Source organism: Diadema antillarum, unplaced genomic scaffold (assembly GCF_040938485.1).
Source record: "Diadema antillarum isolate AM-2024a unplaced genomic scaffold, OU_Dant_1.0 scf00000125, whole genome shotgun sequence".
In the NCBI taxonomy this organism is placed as follows: Eukaryota; Metazoa; Echinodermata; class Echinoidea; order Diadematoida; family Diadematidae; genus Diadema; species Diadema antillarum.
This window is the reverse complement of record NW_027271014.1, coordinates 2,263,710-2,280,644: the sequence shown is the minus strand read 5'-3', so window position 1 is coordinate 2,280,644 and position 16,935 is coordinate 2,263,710. Positions and strand designations below refer to the sequence as shown.

Below are 16,935 nucleotides of genomic sequence, written 5' to 3'. Positions count from 1 at the left end.
ATTCTTCATGATTGTTCTGTACTCTTTTTCCCCATTCATATCGTTTATCACAAATCAAGTGGAATCAAATCTAGTCTATTCAAATCAAACTATACCATTACAGGCTTGCACCAACTTCCTTTTCCACTCTTGTGTGTTCCATCCACAGATCAACTCAGTTCAGATGGAGATCTTTGGTTCCTTGTTTGACCATCAGGGAATGTTGGTTCTTGCCAACAATGAGCGAGTGCACATTCCAGAGAATCTGTCCATTTTCTGGGAGGTATGTACGGCTGTATCAATAATATGAGGGTTTAGTATGTAACAACAACATGCTTGCTGGAGGCTAGGAAATAAAAGCTGAAAATTAAAAAATACTTGTTGAAATAATGCTATAGTTCAAAACTCCTTGAGGAACTGTGTGAGATATTACTGGTATCGTAGAAAAAAAACCCAGATAGAACATCAGAAATGTTATTGTGACATACAATGTACACTAGAGCAGAATAGTCATATTGAGACCGTTTTCAAGCCAATCATCTACCCTGGCATTTACTTTTGTAATGGTATTCTGGTCCAGGAGAAGTTACCTAAATATCTTACATTCATAGCATTCTTGAAGTTAAAGAAGTTTTCCCGTTCCAGTTTTTCTATATATATATATATAACTTTTCTAGGAGGCACAGACTGATAGTTCACCTTCAGTAGCCTCAGTCTGCTGCTGATGAATATAAGGTCAATAACAATTAGGGCTCTATGAATGCTTACTGTGACATGATTCTACATATCGTGGTATTGCTAAATGTTCTGATGTGTGTTTGTCACAGATTGAGAGCATCACAGAGCTGAATCCAGGCCTGATCTCCCGGGTCGGTGTCCTCTCCATGGACCGATCCGATGTCGACTGGCCGCTCCTCCTGACCGCCTGGATCGACGGCCGGCCCGAGAAGGAGCAGGACACCCTGAAGGCACTGACTGACCGGTACCTGGGCCCCACCATGGAGTACCTGGACCTCTGCACCAGACCGGCTGTCATGACGACAAGCAAGCAGCGGACGAGACCAAAGATGAAGCGTATCCTGGACACCAGCGAGAGTAACATGGTCCTCACCTTCTGCAGCATCCTTGATGTAAGACTAACGGACATTATCTTGAATGTACACTAAAGTTGGGCAAGAACTTTAAAGAGATGGTTCTATTTGAGCAATGATAATGAACCCCTTTTGTTGTCAGGAACGTGCCAGAAGTGGCCATGCTTGTTATATATGTATTTATTTATTTTGTATTTCTTATTTTTTGCACCAGTATGCAGTCAATCCTCCATGGATAACCTTAACCCTTTGAGGACGAGTCTCAAGTATTCTCAGACAAGTGTCTATGGGAAATGCGTGTTGTAGCAAAATCAGCCTGTCCTTAACGGGTTAACTGATTGTATAAAGTTGGCAGGCCCACTCAGGTGTGACATGTTCCTCAATGTTCCTCAGTGTTCCTCAATGTTTCTCAATGTTTCTCAGGCCAACATCAAGAATGCCATGATTATGAAATAGGGATCAAGGGAATTGGGTATTCCCTCCATCCATTGGCAGTTACTTTTCAGATACATTGTGACTGTGCCAATCAGTGAAGAAAGCTCTGCAGCTGATATGTCAATCAGTGATGTAAAGCTCTGAATAGTTTATATAGGTTGTAATCAATATGAATAATATTGTCTCGCTCCCTAGGCCATCATTGCCCACAATGCAGACCTGACTGATGAGCAGTATGAACGCTACATCAGCTTCGCTGCCGTCTGGGCGTTTGGTGGGACGCTGGAGGAGAAGCACCGCTCTACTTTCAGCCACTGGTGGCGCTCTACATTCGAGGATCGCGCTGTGTACCCTGAAGAAGGAGAGGTGAGAATAAACACTGAAATTACTGTGTCCACTGCCATGTTCGCAAGGATTTAATTTTCATGAATGTTGCAAATTACTGTTGAACCGAGATATTCACAACGTGCAAAAGTGTCAACATGTGCTTACAGTGTACTGCAGTCTCAGTGTCAATTCGTGAGAACATCTTGCGAAGATGTCCGTGACCTACATATTCATATCTGTATGTGAAAATAACAGCTTATATAATATTCAGTTGATTCGTTCCAGTGTGGGTGTAGAACTTACTATGAGAGGTCATTTCACACTGACTGTTTGATTTAGATATACCGGTACCTCAGGCAAGTCAAATTAAGATTATGAATGCAAAGCATAGATTATACAGTGTACAAATGACAGTTAACCTCCAAGTATTGTAATGCATGTCAGGCATGTTTATTGTTTTTTTTTTTCTTTTCCTTACCTAATACACTGTGAGAACTATGGGATCATGTCACCTACTGCAATTCAATACATTTCTCTGTAAGGCTGAACTGTTGTTTTCATATTCTGAATGATATAGATACAAACTTTTTAAAGAAGTATCTACCTTAGTTTAATTCTAACCAACTGTTTCTTTGCATTTCCACATCCAGGTGTTTGACTACTTTGTGGATGGGGAGAGCCAGGAGATGGTGAGCTGGGGAGAAGCCGTCCCTCCTTACAGCATGCCGCCACACGAGGGCATCCCACTGGACGCATTTGTGCACACTGTTACCACTGAGGTATGGGGCTGTACCCATGAGACAAATTGAAGCTTGCCATTAAATCTCCTCTGTGTGTATTTGGAACACTCGACTCTTGGAACTGAGATGCATTTCATTTTTAGAAAAAGATTCATTCTTCTTTTCATACATTTGTTTCTTTGTCATTTTTTCTTTTTGATTTTTTTTTTCACATTTGTTTCCATTTCTCATTTTAGGTAAAAATGTTTTGTTTGTGTGATTTTGTGTTTCGTATGTAAAGTGGTCCAGCTAAATTTGCTCCCAATTTGATATCTGGAACCTCTGCTAGACCAGCCATATCCTCATAGGCACAGTCGACTGGTATCATCCAGTTATCAATATCATTGACTGCATTATGTTTCTAGTACTCTCTCTGTGTTGTTCAGATGAAACTTGAATGCACTTCTAGTAACTGTTTGCTTATTGTCAATTATTAGACAGAATTGGCTTATTTATGTGTTTCTGCATTTTCTTTTGAATTATGTAGCAAATCTCCTACCTGCTGGGCCTGTTGTCCGATGCTGGCAAACCAGTGATGCTGGTGGGGGAGGCTGGGTGTGGGAAGACCTCCATCATCAATGATCGCATCCGCACTGTGTGCTCGGGAGAAGTGGCCGAGGTTCTCTCTCTCACCATCACAGCAAACAGGTATCTCTCCATACCCTCCTTAACCCATTGAAGACAGACTGACTTTCCTGTAACATGCATTTCCCATTTACCCCAGCTGGAGAATATACCGGACTAATCGTAAACAAGTTAAGCTACACGTATCATCTAATCTAATCTCTGTGGTCTGATAACTTTTAAAGTTCAAAAGAAGACAGTGTCTTTGATGCTGTGATCAAATTCTGCATTGTGTAATGCACACCATTTTTCATTTTATTGTTACAACTGTAATTATTGTTCAGTAGTTTTGTTACTAGAATATAAATACATGTCTTGAGGAAGAGTTGTTACAGTACATGTATATTGCTGACTAGACCAGTAGTTAGTCTTTGAAGCTATGTGGTACCTGTAATGAGATTTCACTGACTCAAAACAAGCAAAATTATAATAACTTGTCTCAGATATCCTCATTTAAGTGACCATTAATTGTCTCCTTGTGCAGGTTCACCACCAGTCGTGTGCTGTGGCAGCGGCTGGAAGAGAGGCTAGAGTGGCGCCACGGCCGTACCTACGTACCAAAGGGCAACAAGAAACTCATGTGTCTTGTGGATGACCTCAACCTCTCCTTTGTAAGTCTTTATTATTTTTCTTCTTTAGGCGAAACTCCTGAAGGCCTTTTCAACACTAGTATACAGACAGTGTAATGTTCACAGGTTTGCTGTAATGAGAAGTTTGAACATTCTAGTCAGCCTGCTTGGTAATTCAGGCCAGCTATTGTATTATTTCAGTCAGTTTACTCCTTCAGGCAAAAACCTATGAACAAATCTGCAGTCTGAATGAACAATGTTACAAACATGCTTACTACAAAGTTTATACAACTGTATGTCCCATCAACGCAATCAATAAAACACCTCACAATTATCCATCAAAATGTATTGAAAAATAACAACGATATTGGCAACACATCAGGAACACATTACCAAGCACATGATGGCACCCCAAACGCAGCTCACTTGCCATCACAAAATATCTTGAATTCTTTTGAATTATATTGAGAATATACAGATGTTCTCTGTTTGGCAAATGTCTTACCTTTTTACATTTCTATTTGACCTCCATCATAGGTTGACCAGTTCCACCACCAGTCAGCCCCAGCCATGGTCCGCCAGCACCTGGACTCTGGAGGCTTCTACGAGCCAGATACCCACCGCATGCGGGAAGTGAAGAATGTGACATACGTCACCACGGTTAACCCCATGACCCCCGCCAGTGTGCCCAGCCTAAATCCTCGTCTTGTCAGGCATTTTGCTGTCCTGGGCATGCCTTATCCAAAGTAAGTAGGATTTCATTTTATTTTTAAACTGCAGATATACTATCTTGCAATCGTAAGATTAATTCAAGATTAAGTCTACTGAACATCTCTTATTTTTATGTTTGTTTCTTTATTTTATTTGTTCATTGTCAAGTATGCCAGCCAGACATACTAGATGCCTGCTGCCTACCCCAGAATCTTGGACACTGGCAGCAGAAAACTAAATCAAGATTGAGTCAAGTCAAAGTCAACCTTTCCTACTCCAAGTGTACATATGTTTTCTTGAAACAGTCAAATATGAGTCTCTGTATGTACACACTTCATAGCTTTTCACTTGTAACTCTGCTTGTAAGATACAATAATTGAGTGGGGTAGAAGGCAGCAACGGACATGTTTTTACCCAACATCTTACCCATCTTATTGTTGATGAGCCTATTGGTGTAGATGATCCACGTGACAATGTTAGAATGAAGTCTACTGTCTTGATGCTCACCTCTCAATGCCATTTTGTTCCGTGTTTCCCCAGGAATTCTGAGGTCCACTACATCTTTACCACCCTCCTCCACACTCACTTCCTCACCCCAGCCACCACCTCCTCCAGTGCTGGCAAGGACCACAAGGTAGGTTAACCCTTCTATCACCAGTCTCCATTTATCTTACCTTCTCACTTGAAGGTAACTCAAGTAGTTCTGTCACTATCTTTGTGTTTCCACTAACTCTTAATTAAAGTGAAATACAGGAAAAGAAAATATATTAGATACATTTATCAAAACTCATGATCTGCCATGGTGGTTAGCCATTTCTTACAATTTTTGCATTTGAATTTATATCCAGGCATATTTATAGAAGAGTCTACACTTATGCTGATGTACCGATTAAATTAGCTAATTCTGCACTGTAGTGCTCGTCTATGCATGTTATTGTGTCATGACCAAAGTAGTCCGTTTAATCATTTTTCAGTCAGAGAAATTGTTGTCCTATAAACCCAATGCTAGACTTTATAATTTTTGCTTGATATCTCTTTTAACCTGCATAGATTAACATAAGTCTATATCTCAATTGAGTAAAAGTATTTTGAGTATAACCTTTACCATCAGTTTATGCTCCCTGGTGTAATTTTGTTAATAGTCTGATAATATTGTTTGTTTGTTTGATTTATAACCAGAAGCAGCACCTGATTGACAAGGAGGAGGAAAAGATGCGAGCTCTCATCTCCATGGTAGTCAATGTCACCATCGAGGTCCAGGAGAGGATGCGGTCCATGTTCCTAGCAACGGCTGAACGCTGCCACTACATCTTTTCTCTCCGAGATATGAGGAGGCTCTTCCAGTAAGTCTCCTTACTCCCTTGTAGATCCTTTCTTAGCTGAAATACAACTCATTGGTCAGTTTGTCTGGCACTTTATTACTCCATTCCTCCTTTCTCACATCTTTATATCAAAAGGACCGCCTTACTGTATTCATTTGTCGATCTCTTTTTGTATATTTTTATGCCTCCGCAACGAAGTGGCCGGAGGCATTATGTTTTCGGGTCGTCCGTCCGTCCGTCCGTCCGTCCGTACGTCCGTCCGTCCCGTTTTGTTTTTGTCGATATCTCAAGAACCGTGTGGTGGTTTTACATCAAACTTGGTATGAGGGTATATCCTTGGGGGATAATACTTTGTGTGGATTTTAGGGTCACAGGGTCAAAGGTCAAAGGTCACAGGTTATTTTGTGAAAAAAAAATTGAAATTTCATGTTTTTCTCCATATCTCGCAAATGGTTTAAGGTATCTTCATGGAACTTAGTATATATGCTTGTACTGATGGGCAGTGATTATCTAGGGAAGTTGGGGTCGTGGGTCAAAGGTCAGGGGGTCAAAGGTCAAGGTCAACTCCTCAAAATATCACTACTTTCCTTAGAATGCAATATGCCTGAAGGTTTTATTTTTTTAAACTTGATGTATGGCATGTATTACCCAATATATATTTTTGGGGAAGTTTCTTGCCAAAAGGTCAAAGGTCAAAAGGTCAAAGGTCAAGTGAAAGTGCTAAATTGCACTTTTTCCTCCATATGTCGAAAGTAACTCCAGGTATCATCATGAAACTTACATATTTATGCATGTTCAACCTAACAGTGATTCTCTTTGGAACTGTGAGGTCAAAGGTCAAAGGCCAGGTTTAGATAATGCTATTTTCCCATTTGATACTGAAATTATACTTTTCCTCAATACCTTGAAAATTGCTCAATGCATAAACTTATAAAAGGGTCAAAAGTCAAGTAAAAATCATCAGTTCCCCAAATACCTGCACTCTGACATTTTAATCATTCATCCAATTGAACCTAGTTCTAGGAAAGTGAACATTCAGCACATTTGTGTCAAACCTGTCCTTTTAATATTTTGCCAATTGTGTGAAACTGTCATCACACATTGTCAAGACATTGTACTATAGACCTATTAGGAGAACCATGCATTATGGCGGAGGCATATCAGTAGCCGTAGCGATATGTCTAGTTTGTATTGTGCTTAAAATCCTGATAGTAGAAAGTAATTCAGTTTTTTTGTTTGTTTGTTTGTTTGTTTGTTTGTTTGTTTTTTATTCTACCTGATAAAAGAACCATGCTCAAAACCAGAGGTTTTTGAAAAGGAAGAGACTAAAAATGTTCTGTTTTATAAGATAGTACTACTTGACCAGGACAATACTTGATGTTCAAACATTGGACGGATGTATCTTTTCTTTTTAATTGGATTTAGTTCATGAGAAATCCTCTAATTCATTATTCTTTTCAAACAGGAACACTTGTCTCTCCCTGAGACCAGGCACCAATACCGACAACCTTCTGTTGCTCTGGCGGCATGAGTGTGAGTGGGTCTATGGTCAGCGGCTGGTCAGTCCTGTGGACTTTGACCGATACAGCCTGGCCTTCTACACGGCTGCCCGCAAAGAGTTCACTGCTGAGGAACCGGTAAGGAGTCCCAATTCCTCTTTGCTGTGACTCTGGAATTCTCACTCTGGTGTATTCCTGCTGTAATAGCATAGTTTGCATGCAATCCCCTTGTAAATTCCATGCATGTAATTTCACCTATCAAACAAATTTATGTGATTGAGTTCAAATCAAAATGTGCCTATACAAGAGTTTCAGTTGACAGTGAAGTGTAATCAAGGCTAAGTGTGTACACACGTATACTCTGTTGCCATCATTTGAAATGATCATGCTCTATCTTATTATTATTATCATTATTATATTTTTGGTTGCATGTTTAATTGGTTGATTTAGGTTTTGTGAGGGGGGGGGGGGGGACTTAAAAGAATGTGGCAAGCTTTGCACTTATGTCAGCATCATTTGCTAAAGAGATTTTCAATGCTTGTTATTGCAAGTTGCAGTTACACATAATGCAGCTCTTGTAATCTAAAAAGCTGTAAAAAAAGGGGAAAAAATTAAACAAACAAAACAAGCAAACAATCAAATAGCCATGAAAAGCATGACTGCATATGTAGCAATTCACAATTACTGCTGTAATATGCATGTCCCTCAATGGAGCAAGCTGACAGCACATGGTGAAATTAAACTCGGTAGCTGATCAATAATCATCCAGTCCCCCACCGCCTCCAGCTGTTCATACATTTGATATTTCCACTTGCATGATACATGTATCTTCACTTTCATCATAATCAGTCTTAGTTTCACACACTTTAGTCAAGGTCAAATGATGAGTTACATCTCCTCAGTTTCTGTAGCAATGCATGATTTATCATAGAATTCACAGACTTCATATAAATTGCACACTATTCATCCCATGTCTACAATACACTCCATAAATTCATCAAGCACCCCAGTATATATAGCATGTAGCCATGCGTGAACACATCACCACCACAGTTTGTTTATGGCATTATTACATTCACATCACAACTTCAATTCTGTTTTTTCCTCTAATGACATGTCTACTGTACATCATTTGCCCACTGTTTTTATTGCATTATCTATACACTGACTCATCCACTGCATGTTTGTGAAATCAAAATGTCCAAACCACCCAACGATATTCAGGAGCAAGCTTACGTGGCGTGTCTATCATTTCAAAATGCACTAGAGTATTCTGAACATAGTACCAGTTCATTATTGATAGGTACATTGTAGCTGTCAGTACTACATGTAGGTACTATATACACAAATACCCAATTTGTGAAGTGTAAACGTCGTGTTATATTTTGCATGCACAGTTTTTTCTTGTTAAATCTCATTTATCTCTCACTAACCACCATTGCCCTAACCTTGCATCCTGCTAGTCTGAGGCGTACAGCCCGGGTCGAAATGCCAGAGCATTCATGAAAGGAGACAAAGTGGTAGGAAGCTGTGTGCTGTGTGCAGTCATGACTGCAATTTATTGTTTGATGTGCTGTGATCATGTGGAAACTATTTCTTGGGCTAATATTAAAAAAAAATAGTGTCTGTGGAGCAAGCTGAAGAACTATCCTCATTTTTTTTTGTATTTCAATTGGTGTTATGTTTTTATTGTTTGTAACTGATTTTATGTTTCAATCCAGTCCTCTTTTTGAATAATTATAGCCATGTTTGTCCTGCCCTTTCTGTGTACAAAGATTACATTTTGAGCAAAGGACTTCTTTCCTTACTCATGCAGGCATCTGAACCGAAGTATTCACCCTAAATGTAAATTATATCGTCCCTGGGGCGACAAGACCTCATATCTACCAAATGTCAAATGTTCAGGAGAGCCAAAAAACATGGCAGCCAAAGCACTGTGGCGAATGGGATAGCCTTTCTTTTGACATGCCGTGGTGGCTTCATTTTTGGAGTAAGACAGTTGGGATTTGGACAGGACATCACATTAACCCATTATTTGACCATTAGTCAAAAAAGTCATTTTCACCAAAATTGCAGATACAAGGTCTAGTCATCCCAGCGACGATATGTTTCTTTGATGATGGATAATATGTATTAGTTCATTTGAACAGAATGGTGCACTCTCATCTCTAGGTGCATATCTTGAACAGTAGCTTTCTTGGTCAATTCCATGACATGGTATTGTGACTTTGGTGTATTATAACACAGCTACAGTGTGTACATCCTCAACATACCATATGGAAATTTGTGTGCATTGGCTTTGTTTGTGGTAGACTATAGCATGATTTAACTTTTTATTTTGTACTCGATGGAAACATATCTATTTGTTGGAAAATGCAACATACCTGTTTATGCCTAATCTTCAACAAGTACATATATGGCCATATAGAGAGTGCATTATTTTGTTTTATTCAGTGTCAGCAAAATGATTGTGTGACATAACCAGTTGGTGAAGATGCCATTACATTTTTCTTCTGAGATTAATGAGCAAAGTTTTCACGGTGGTGGGATGACTTCATTTGTTGTGATATTCACGGGACTGAGTTTGTAACTTGACATATTTGTCCTTCAGTGAGAGATTGAGTGCTAAAGGTCAAACATAATATCATGTAGATGAAATGTGTAGAGTTCTGCATACGTATTGCATTTTACTTTGTATTGCTCGCCTGTTAAAGCAAGTATGCACTGGTTAAGATGCAAAATTGATGTAGACTTTGATGATGAATCACTTTCAGTATTTTGAATTGAATAGACTGTGAATCCAGTCATGCAAATATGTCTGAAATATCCGTGAAATGGTTCTATTAGTACATGTGTCTATCATAGAGTGTAGGAATCAAATGAGTTATGCAGAAGTGGGTTAGACATGTCTTTTCATAAAATTTCTTCACTTGCTTATGTGTCACAAATATAGAAACAATATATCAAGTGTTCTTTTAGCATTCCATTCCCACGTTATCACTTAGCACTGCGGGAAGCAATGCATTCATGACAACAAAGTCAGTTCACTTTTACATGAAAGTAAATGATGAGATACCACTTTTTGCTTTGGCCTATGAATCATCTCATATTATCCTTACATTGCTACGACCCTGCTATTTCATATTATCCCCGTGAAAGAAACTAGAAAGTCCCATTGCGAACAAGATACGTGCTAACCCTCTTTGTCGAATCCTTCCTCCCCACAGCTGCAGCTGACCATCTCCCCAGAGCAGCCCCTCTTCAGCAACCTGGTCCAGCAGGATTCCGGTATAGTGACGGCCGGGGGCTACAGGTCATCTCAGGCCACCAGCAGCACAGCGGGCGGGGCAGGGGACTACGAGAACACAGACCAGTACCAGCCCTGCTCGGAGGTTGGACGGGTCCAGCGCCTCCTGCAGGATGCGGTGGAGGAGTACAACAAGGGACACCCAAAGATCAAACTCACCCTGTACAAGGTAGGAAAGCGCACCTGTCCCCATTTCACGAAACTAATGATAACTTTCAAAAATCAATGTTAACTACCGAGGCAACACTATTTCATGGCCAAGCAAAGCTAAGAAGTCATGGATGGTAATCACTGATTAGCAGAGTTACCATTAATTGCAAGTTGGTTTTATGCAACAGGGCCAAGGCTAAGGTTCCTACTCCTATCAGGCCAATTACCTCCCGAGCACAATCACCCCCCAGATAAATAATTTTTAGTTATAATGTTAGAGTAAAGTTTAGGGTTAGGGTTAGGTTTAGGGTTAGAGCTAGGGTAAGAGCTTGGATTATGATTAGGTTCAGGATTAGGATTAGGGTTTGGGTCAGGGAAAGGATCTAGAGTAATTGTCCAGGGGGTAATTGCCCTAGATAACTGCCTCCCCTGCCCAATCAATCTTGATCAGCAATGCACTTATTGTCAGTATGGGTCAAGGGACTGTTTTCAGTCACTTACTCCAAGTCTTCTTATGGAGGGTAGTCATTATAAAGTCCCTTTTTTTGGGGGGGGGGGGGGATTGTTTGTGATTGAAACAAACTACATACTTCTGTTTTAACTTTTAGGAAAAATACTGTCAGGTCAAATAAGATTACCTGACTTTGCTTCGTAGACATTTTCAAGTTACACTGTGATGACGCTGGGTATTTCATGCATTCTTGATCACTTCTCAGTTTTAGTAAAGTGTAAAGTTTGCTTTAATATACAAATTAAGATGATATCCATGAATTACAGAAACTTGATCCTGTTACAATGTTAGCTTTGTCTTTTTCAGCGCCTTCCCAAATGCAACCACATCAAGTTCATGCATTCATAATGTATTGAAAGAGTTGGAGTTTATATTCAAACTGGTCGCTTCAAATTTGCGTCTGACAGGAAACCATCCAGAGGGTGTGTCGTCTGGCCCGTACCATCATGTCGCCCCATGAGGTGGGCCACGCCCTGCTGGTTGCTGATGGCAACCCGGGCCTCAGCAACCTCTTTGCCCGGCTGGCGGCCAGTCTGTGCGGCTTCAATGTCTTCGAGATCAGCTCAGCTCCAGCTGCTTCATCCAGGAGCTACAAGGTGGACCAGTTCAAGGCAGACCTCGTCACAGCCTACTCTAAGGCTGGTGTTAAGGTCAGCATCAAATCTGTTGTTACCATTTTAAGTTACTTTACTGTTTGTTCATGTATGTGTGCCATATTTTGAAATTGTGACTCTGAATAGGAGGGATAAATACATTTCACTATTCTTTTTTAATACAAAACATACATGTAGCACTAATTGTTCAGGCTTCATTAGATGAGACCTCTACTTGCTCTTTACTTGCACCAAAGAGTTACGCTGAATGCATGTTTACTCTGTTAGTGGATAAAAATGACAGAGGGAAAGTATGTGAAGGGCAATGATATTGAACTAGTGCTACAAGTATTTTAGTGATATTGATGAATATAAGAATGGTAATTGTTGTGTTTTACAACAAACCATGAACATGAACTTTCTTTTATTTTCATTAACAGTTTTTATTCTGGGGTAAAGTTTCTGGAAGCCATGTTTACACTGTCATTTTTTTTTTTTATGCCTCCGCAACGAAGTGGCCGGAGGCATTATGTTTTCGGGTCGTCCGTCCGTCCGTCCGTCCGTCCGTACGTCCGTACGTCCGTACGTCCGTACGTCCGTCCGTACGTCCGTCCGTACGTCCGTCCGTCCCGTTTTGTTTTTGTCGATATCTCAAGAACCGTGTGGTGGTTTTACATTAAACTTGGTATGAGGGTATATCCTTGGGGGATGATACTTTGTGTGGATTATAGGGTCACAGGGTCAAAGGTCAAAGGTCACAGGTTATTTTTGTGAAAAAAAAAATTGAAATTTCATGTTTTTCTCCATATCTCGCAAATGGTTCAAGGTATCTTCATGGAACTTAGTATATATGCTTGTACCGATGGGCAGTGATTATCTAGGGAAGTTGGGGGTCGTGGGTCAAAGGTCAGGGGGTCAAAGGTCAAGGTCAACTCCTCAAAATATCACTACTTTCCTTAAAATGCAATATATGCCTGAAGTTTTTTTTTTTTTTTTAAACTTGATGTATGGCATGTATTACCCAATATATATTTTTGGGGAAGTTTCTTGCCAAAAGGTCAAAGGTCAAAAGGTAAAAGGTCAAGTGAAAGTGCTAAATTGCACTTTTTCCTCCATATCTCGAAAGTAACTCAAGGTATCATCATGAAACTTACATGTTTATGCATGTTCAACCTAACAGTGATTCTCTTTGGAACTGTGAGGTCAAAGGTCAAAGGCCAGGTTTAGATAATGCTATTTTCCCATTTGATACTGAAATTATACTTTTTCTCAATACCTTGAAAATTACTCAATGCATAAACTTATAAAAGGGTCAAAAGTCAAGTAAAAATCATCAGTTCCCCAAATACCTGCACTCTGACATTTTAATCATTCATCCAATTGAACCTAGTTCTAGGAAAGTGAACATTCAGCACATTTGTGTCAAACCTGTCATTTTAATATTTTGCCAATTGTGTGAAACTGTCATCACACATTGTCAAGACATTGTACTATAGACCTATTAGGAGAACCATGCATTATGGCGGAGGCATATCAGTAGCCGTAGCGATATATCTAGTTTCATTTTCTTTCCATCGTAACGACTTAGGGCAATTGCCAATGATACAGTCAAACTGGTATAAGTGGATCAAACAGCAATGCAGTGTTACCATGAGAAATAGCTACCATACTTTGTGTATGATATGTGTTTGTCTTTTGTACAGGGAGAAAAGCTCCTGCTGCTACTGACAGAAGAAGACCTATTGGAGGAGGATTTCCTGGTCTATGTGGAGGAGTTTGTGGTGACTGGAGCCATCACTCATCTCTTCTCCAGCGAGGAACAGACTACCATCATCAACTCCATCCGTACTGAGGTCACAGCCGCCGGCCTCACTTACACCAGGGAGACGGCTTGGAACTTCTTCCTCAAGTGAGTGTTGAGCCCAAGGGGGCATTTCATGAAGCAGTTTGGTTGGATATTTTTCTGACAAACTATTAAAAGATACTGAAATCTTTGCATCTGATTGGCTGAAACCAGATTTTGTCTGACAACTTTGTCGGACAAAATGCTTCATGAAATGCCTCCCTGATATTTGTTTCCTTTAGCTTAGAGCACAAAATATATTTTTGAAGTGAGTTGTACTAAAAAATATAAGCAAAGTTGTATTTTTGAGTATTGAGTTCTGATTTCTGTCTTCATGCGAGGTCTACATGCAAGCATAGATCAGGTGATTTTGACCTGAAGTGTGATGTGCCTATAAGATATCTGTCTTCATATAAGCTGTACCTGCAAGCAAAGATCAAAAACTATAATCGTTTCTAAAGTAAAATGTGCTAAGATGTCTGGTTTATGCAAGGCGTAACTGGAAGCATAGATCAGAGAATGTAGTTCTGAAGTGATTTGTGCCAAAGACATTTGTTTTCATACATGGTGTATTTGCAAGCATGGCTGAAAGGACTATAGCTCTTTGTCAGGATTATATGTGGTGTATGGTGAGCTTCAGTGCAGATCTTTTGTGATTAGGGAGATGCTTCCTTTCATGCAAGGTGGTACCTGTCAACACAGATTAAGCCTTGTTTGTTGTGCTTTGTTCGCCAACTGGCTCACATGCTGGAGAGTGTACTTTACAGATGAGTGAAGATGTGTGGAAACTATTTGTCAATGAATAGAGATTACCTAATCCCACTAATTCCTATTATGTCACCCTGGCTCCCCTGTTGGACTGAGGTACATTGCCACACCCGAGTGGGTTTGCTACTTTTACATCTAGGTCAAGTGTCAATGGATTCTGAATGCTGAGGAAAGACACCTTTAACGTTTGCAATTTTGACAATTTGTGCCATGGCACATAAAAGGTTGAAGTCCAGTTCTTTGTAAGGACCATGTGTGGTAATTGTTGTGCTTCAATGCAACCCTTTTGTAACTGGGGTGGGGGGGGGGGGGGGGGGGGTGGACGGGATAAAGACACTAAAGTGAAGATACAAAGAATAACCCTACATCCTGTATGTCTGTTGTTATCACCTAGCCTTAGATTTTATATAAGGAAGATGGGGATATTATGTTAGTACGTTGTTAAGCAGTGTCAACCAAGAAAGCCATGAAGAAACCAAAAGTGGAATGATAACAACAAGGGCAATGATTGCATATTTGGGTTGTGTAATTTCATAGTATAAAGTTTGTTTGGTGAGAATGACGTAATTAAAAACTAGCAAGTTCCTGAAATACTACCACATTGCACTGAAAACAAGGTCTGCATCTCTCTAAAAAGGAGGAACAAAAGTACAATCTTGTCCATGAATGGTCTAACTTTATGCAATATTATATTTTCCCTGCAGAACCGTGCGCAACAACTTCAGGGTGGTGCTCATCTCAGCCGACACTGGCCACAGGTTCCAGCGGCGGTGTCGAGAGTACCCCGCCCTGACTGAGCACCTCAACTGCCACTGGTATCAGCACTGGACCAGGGAAAAACTTGTGGACCATGCCTTGGCCTACCTTGAAGGTATGTGCTAATGAAACCAATTTGACATAGTGAAATATATATAAACCGATTGCAGCGCATGAATATAACTATATTTTGTGTTTATCTTTCTGTTTAGAAAACTTTACAATATGAGTGTCCAATAGCTGGCGAATGGAAATGCATTTGAATTGTGCAAAGACCAAGCATGATTAAGGAAAAATCTGACTCCGAAGCTGATGTCACACTGTATCATTATCCTGACTTCTTGTGTCTGATTACCATAAATGAATTGAATTATAATCACAGCATCTCCCACTCTCTATTGCTTTTGTGCAATTCTTTATGGGCAATGACAAAAATTTAAACAAAAATCGAAAAACAGGAATAAAGTTTAATGCTGTATGAAGACCTTAATGAAGAGTACACATGAAGCTGGCATGCTCTAAGTCAAACTTAACCCATTGAGGACGGACTGATTTTGCTACAACATGCATTTCCCATAGACACCTCCCCAATTATCCTTGGGACTCGTCCTCAACGGGTTAAATGGCCAGTAATGTTAATGCTCAAAGCATTCATATAATCCTCAATCTCTTTCACATCATTACAGGTACAGAGGGGATGAACCACATCCAGCAGGAGAACCTAGCCCACCTGCTAGCCACCATGCACCTCTCTATCAGGCAGCTGGATGGGGAGGAGAAGGGACCTGGGAGGTACAAACACCTCACCAACACCACCTACGAGAAGTTTGTGGAAAGGTAAGATTTGTCCTTCCCTTTATTTTGTTGATCACATGAGGGCATACATTAGTCATCATTTTTCATCAAGACTCATGTGAGTATGGAAGACATTACACTTTCATTTTCACCCATGCTGCTTGTCCTGTACAAATTAAGATGTTGAAAGTTTTGCATTCATTTGTAATTGCTAAGTACACTGTATGTTATAATCCCTTTTAAAAGTCTGGAACTGTAATAATACATCTTCGCCAAAGATTGTTAATCAAAACTAATCAAGGTACTACACGTGAAAGCCCAAAATATAAGGAGATATCACTACTGTAAAACGAGGATTGTTTGCGTTCTTTGTAATTTGGGGAAAGCCAAGATTCTTGAAATTAAAATGCACATGAAAGTTCTTGTCGACACTATACGCATTGAATGTTGTAGGCAAATCGTGAAAATTTCATGCCACAAAAAAGGCAGTCGGCTCCAATTTGCGAAAATATAATGTTTCACAGTGCATGTATGTCGTAAGTGCCGGCATATCATTTTAGAATATGCAAACATCAGTCAATCATTCTCACTGACTCTTACCCTCCTCACTATCTCCCACCACCAAGGTTTCTGTCTATGTACAAGCTGCGCCAGTCCAGGATCCATGAAGAGCATCTGACCGTCACCAAGGCCCTGCAGCACATCAACAGGGAGAACAAGCTGGCTAGTCGGCTACAGAAACAGTTGGAACATGAGCTGGTTGTTCTTGAAGAGAGAAAAGATGTGAGTGACTCCCACCGTACAATTATATGAGACACTGTTATGTTGCGATATACATATTGTAGCTTGTAGCTTAGTACAAACTGGTTGGGAGAT

The 16,935-nt window shown here is 40.1% G+C and overlaps 1 protein-coding gene across 1 annotated transcript in view; it reads left to right on the top strand.

Moving 5' to 3' along the window:
* LOC139720278 (uncharacterized) overlaps positions 1 to 16,935 on the top strand; it is a 96,218-nt gene that overhangs the window by 39,057 nt on the left and 40,226 nt on the right. Inside the window, exons 49-65 of the mRNA XM_071631637.1 lie at positions 149 to 262; positions 807 to 1,109; positions 1,701 to 1,871; positions 2,483 to 2,611; positions 3,099 to 3,259; positions 3,720 to 3,846; positions 4,342 to 4,550; positions 5,056 to 5,149; positions 5,695 to 5,858; positions 7,303 to 7,474; positions 8,800 to 8,856; positions 10,564 to 10,812; positions 11,712 to 11,954; positions 13,601 to 13,806; positions 15,213 to 15,379; positions 15,951 to 16,101; positions 16,686 to 16,842. Of these exons, the coding sequence (XP_071487738.1) occupies positions 149 to 262; positions 807 to 1,109; positions 1,701 to 1,871; positions 2,483 to 2,611; positions 3,099 to 3,259; positions 3,720 to 3,846; positions 4,342 to 4,550; positions 5,056 to 5,149; positions 5,695 to 5,858; positions 7,303 to 7,474; positions 8,800 to 8,856; positions 10,564 to 10,812; positions 11,712 to 11,954; positions 13,601 to 13,806; positions 15,213 to 15,379; positions 15,951 to 16,101; positions 16,686 to 16,842 (2,874 nt within the window). The remainder of the gene's footprint in view (positions 1 to 148; positions 263 to 806; positions 1,110 to 1,700; positions 1,872 to 2,482; positions 2,612 to 3,098; positions 3,260 to 3,719; positions 3,847 to 4,341; positions 4,551 to 5,055; positions 5,150 to 5,694; positions 5,859 to 7,302; positions 7,475 to 8,799; positions 8,857 to 10,563; positions 10,813 to 11,711; positions 11,955 to 13,600; positions 13,807 to 15,212; positions 15,380 to 15,950; positions 16,102 to 16,685; positions 16,843 to 16,935) is intronic.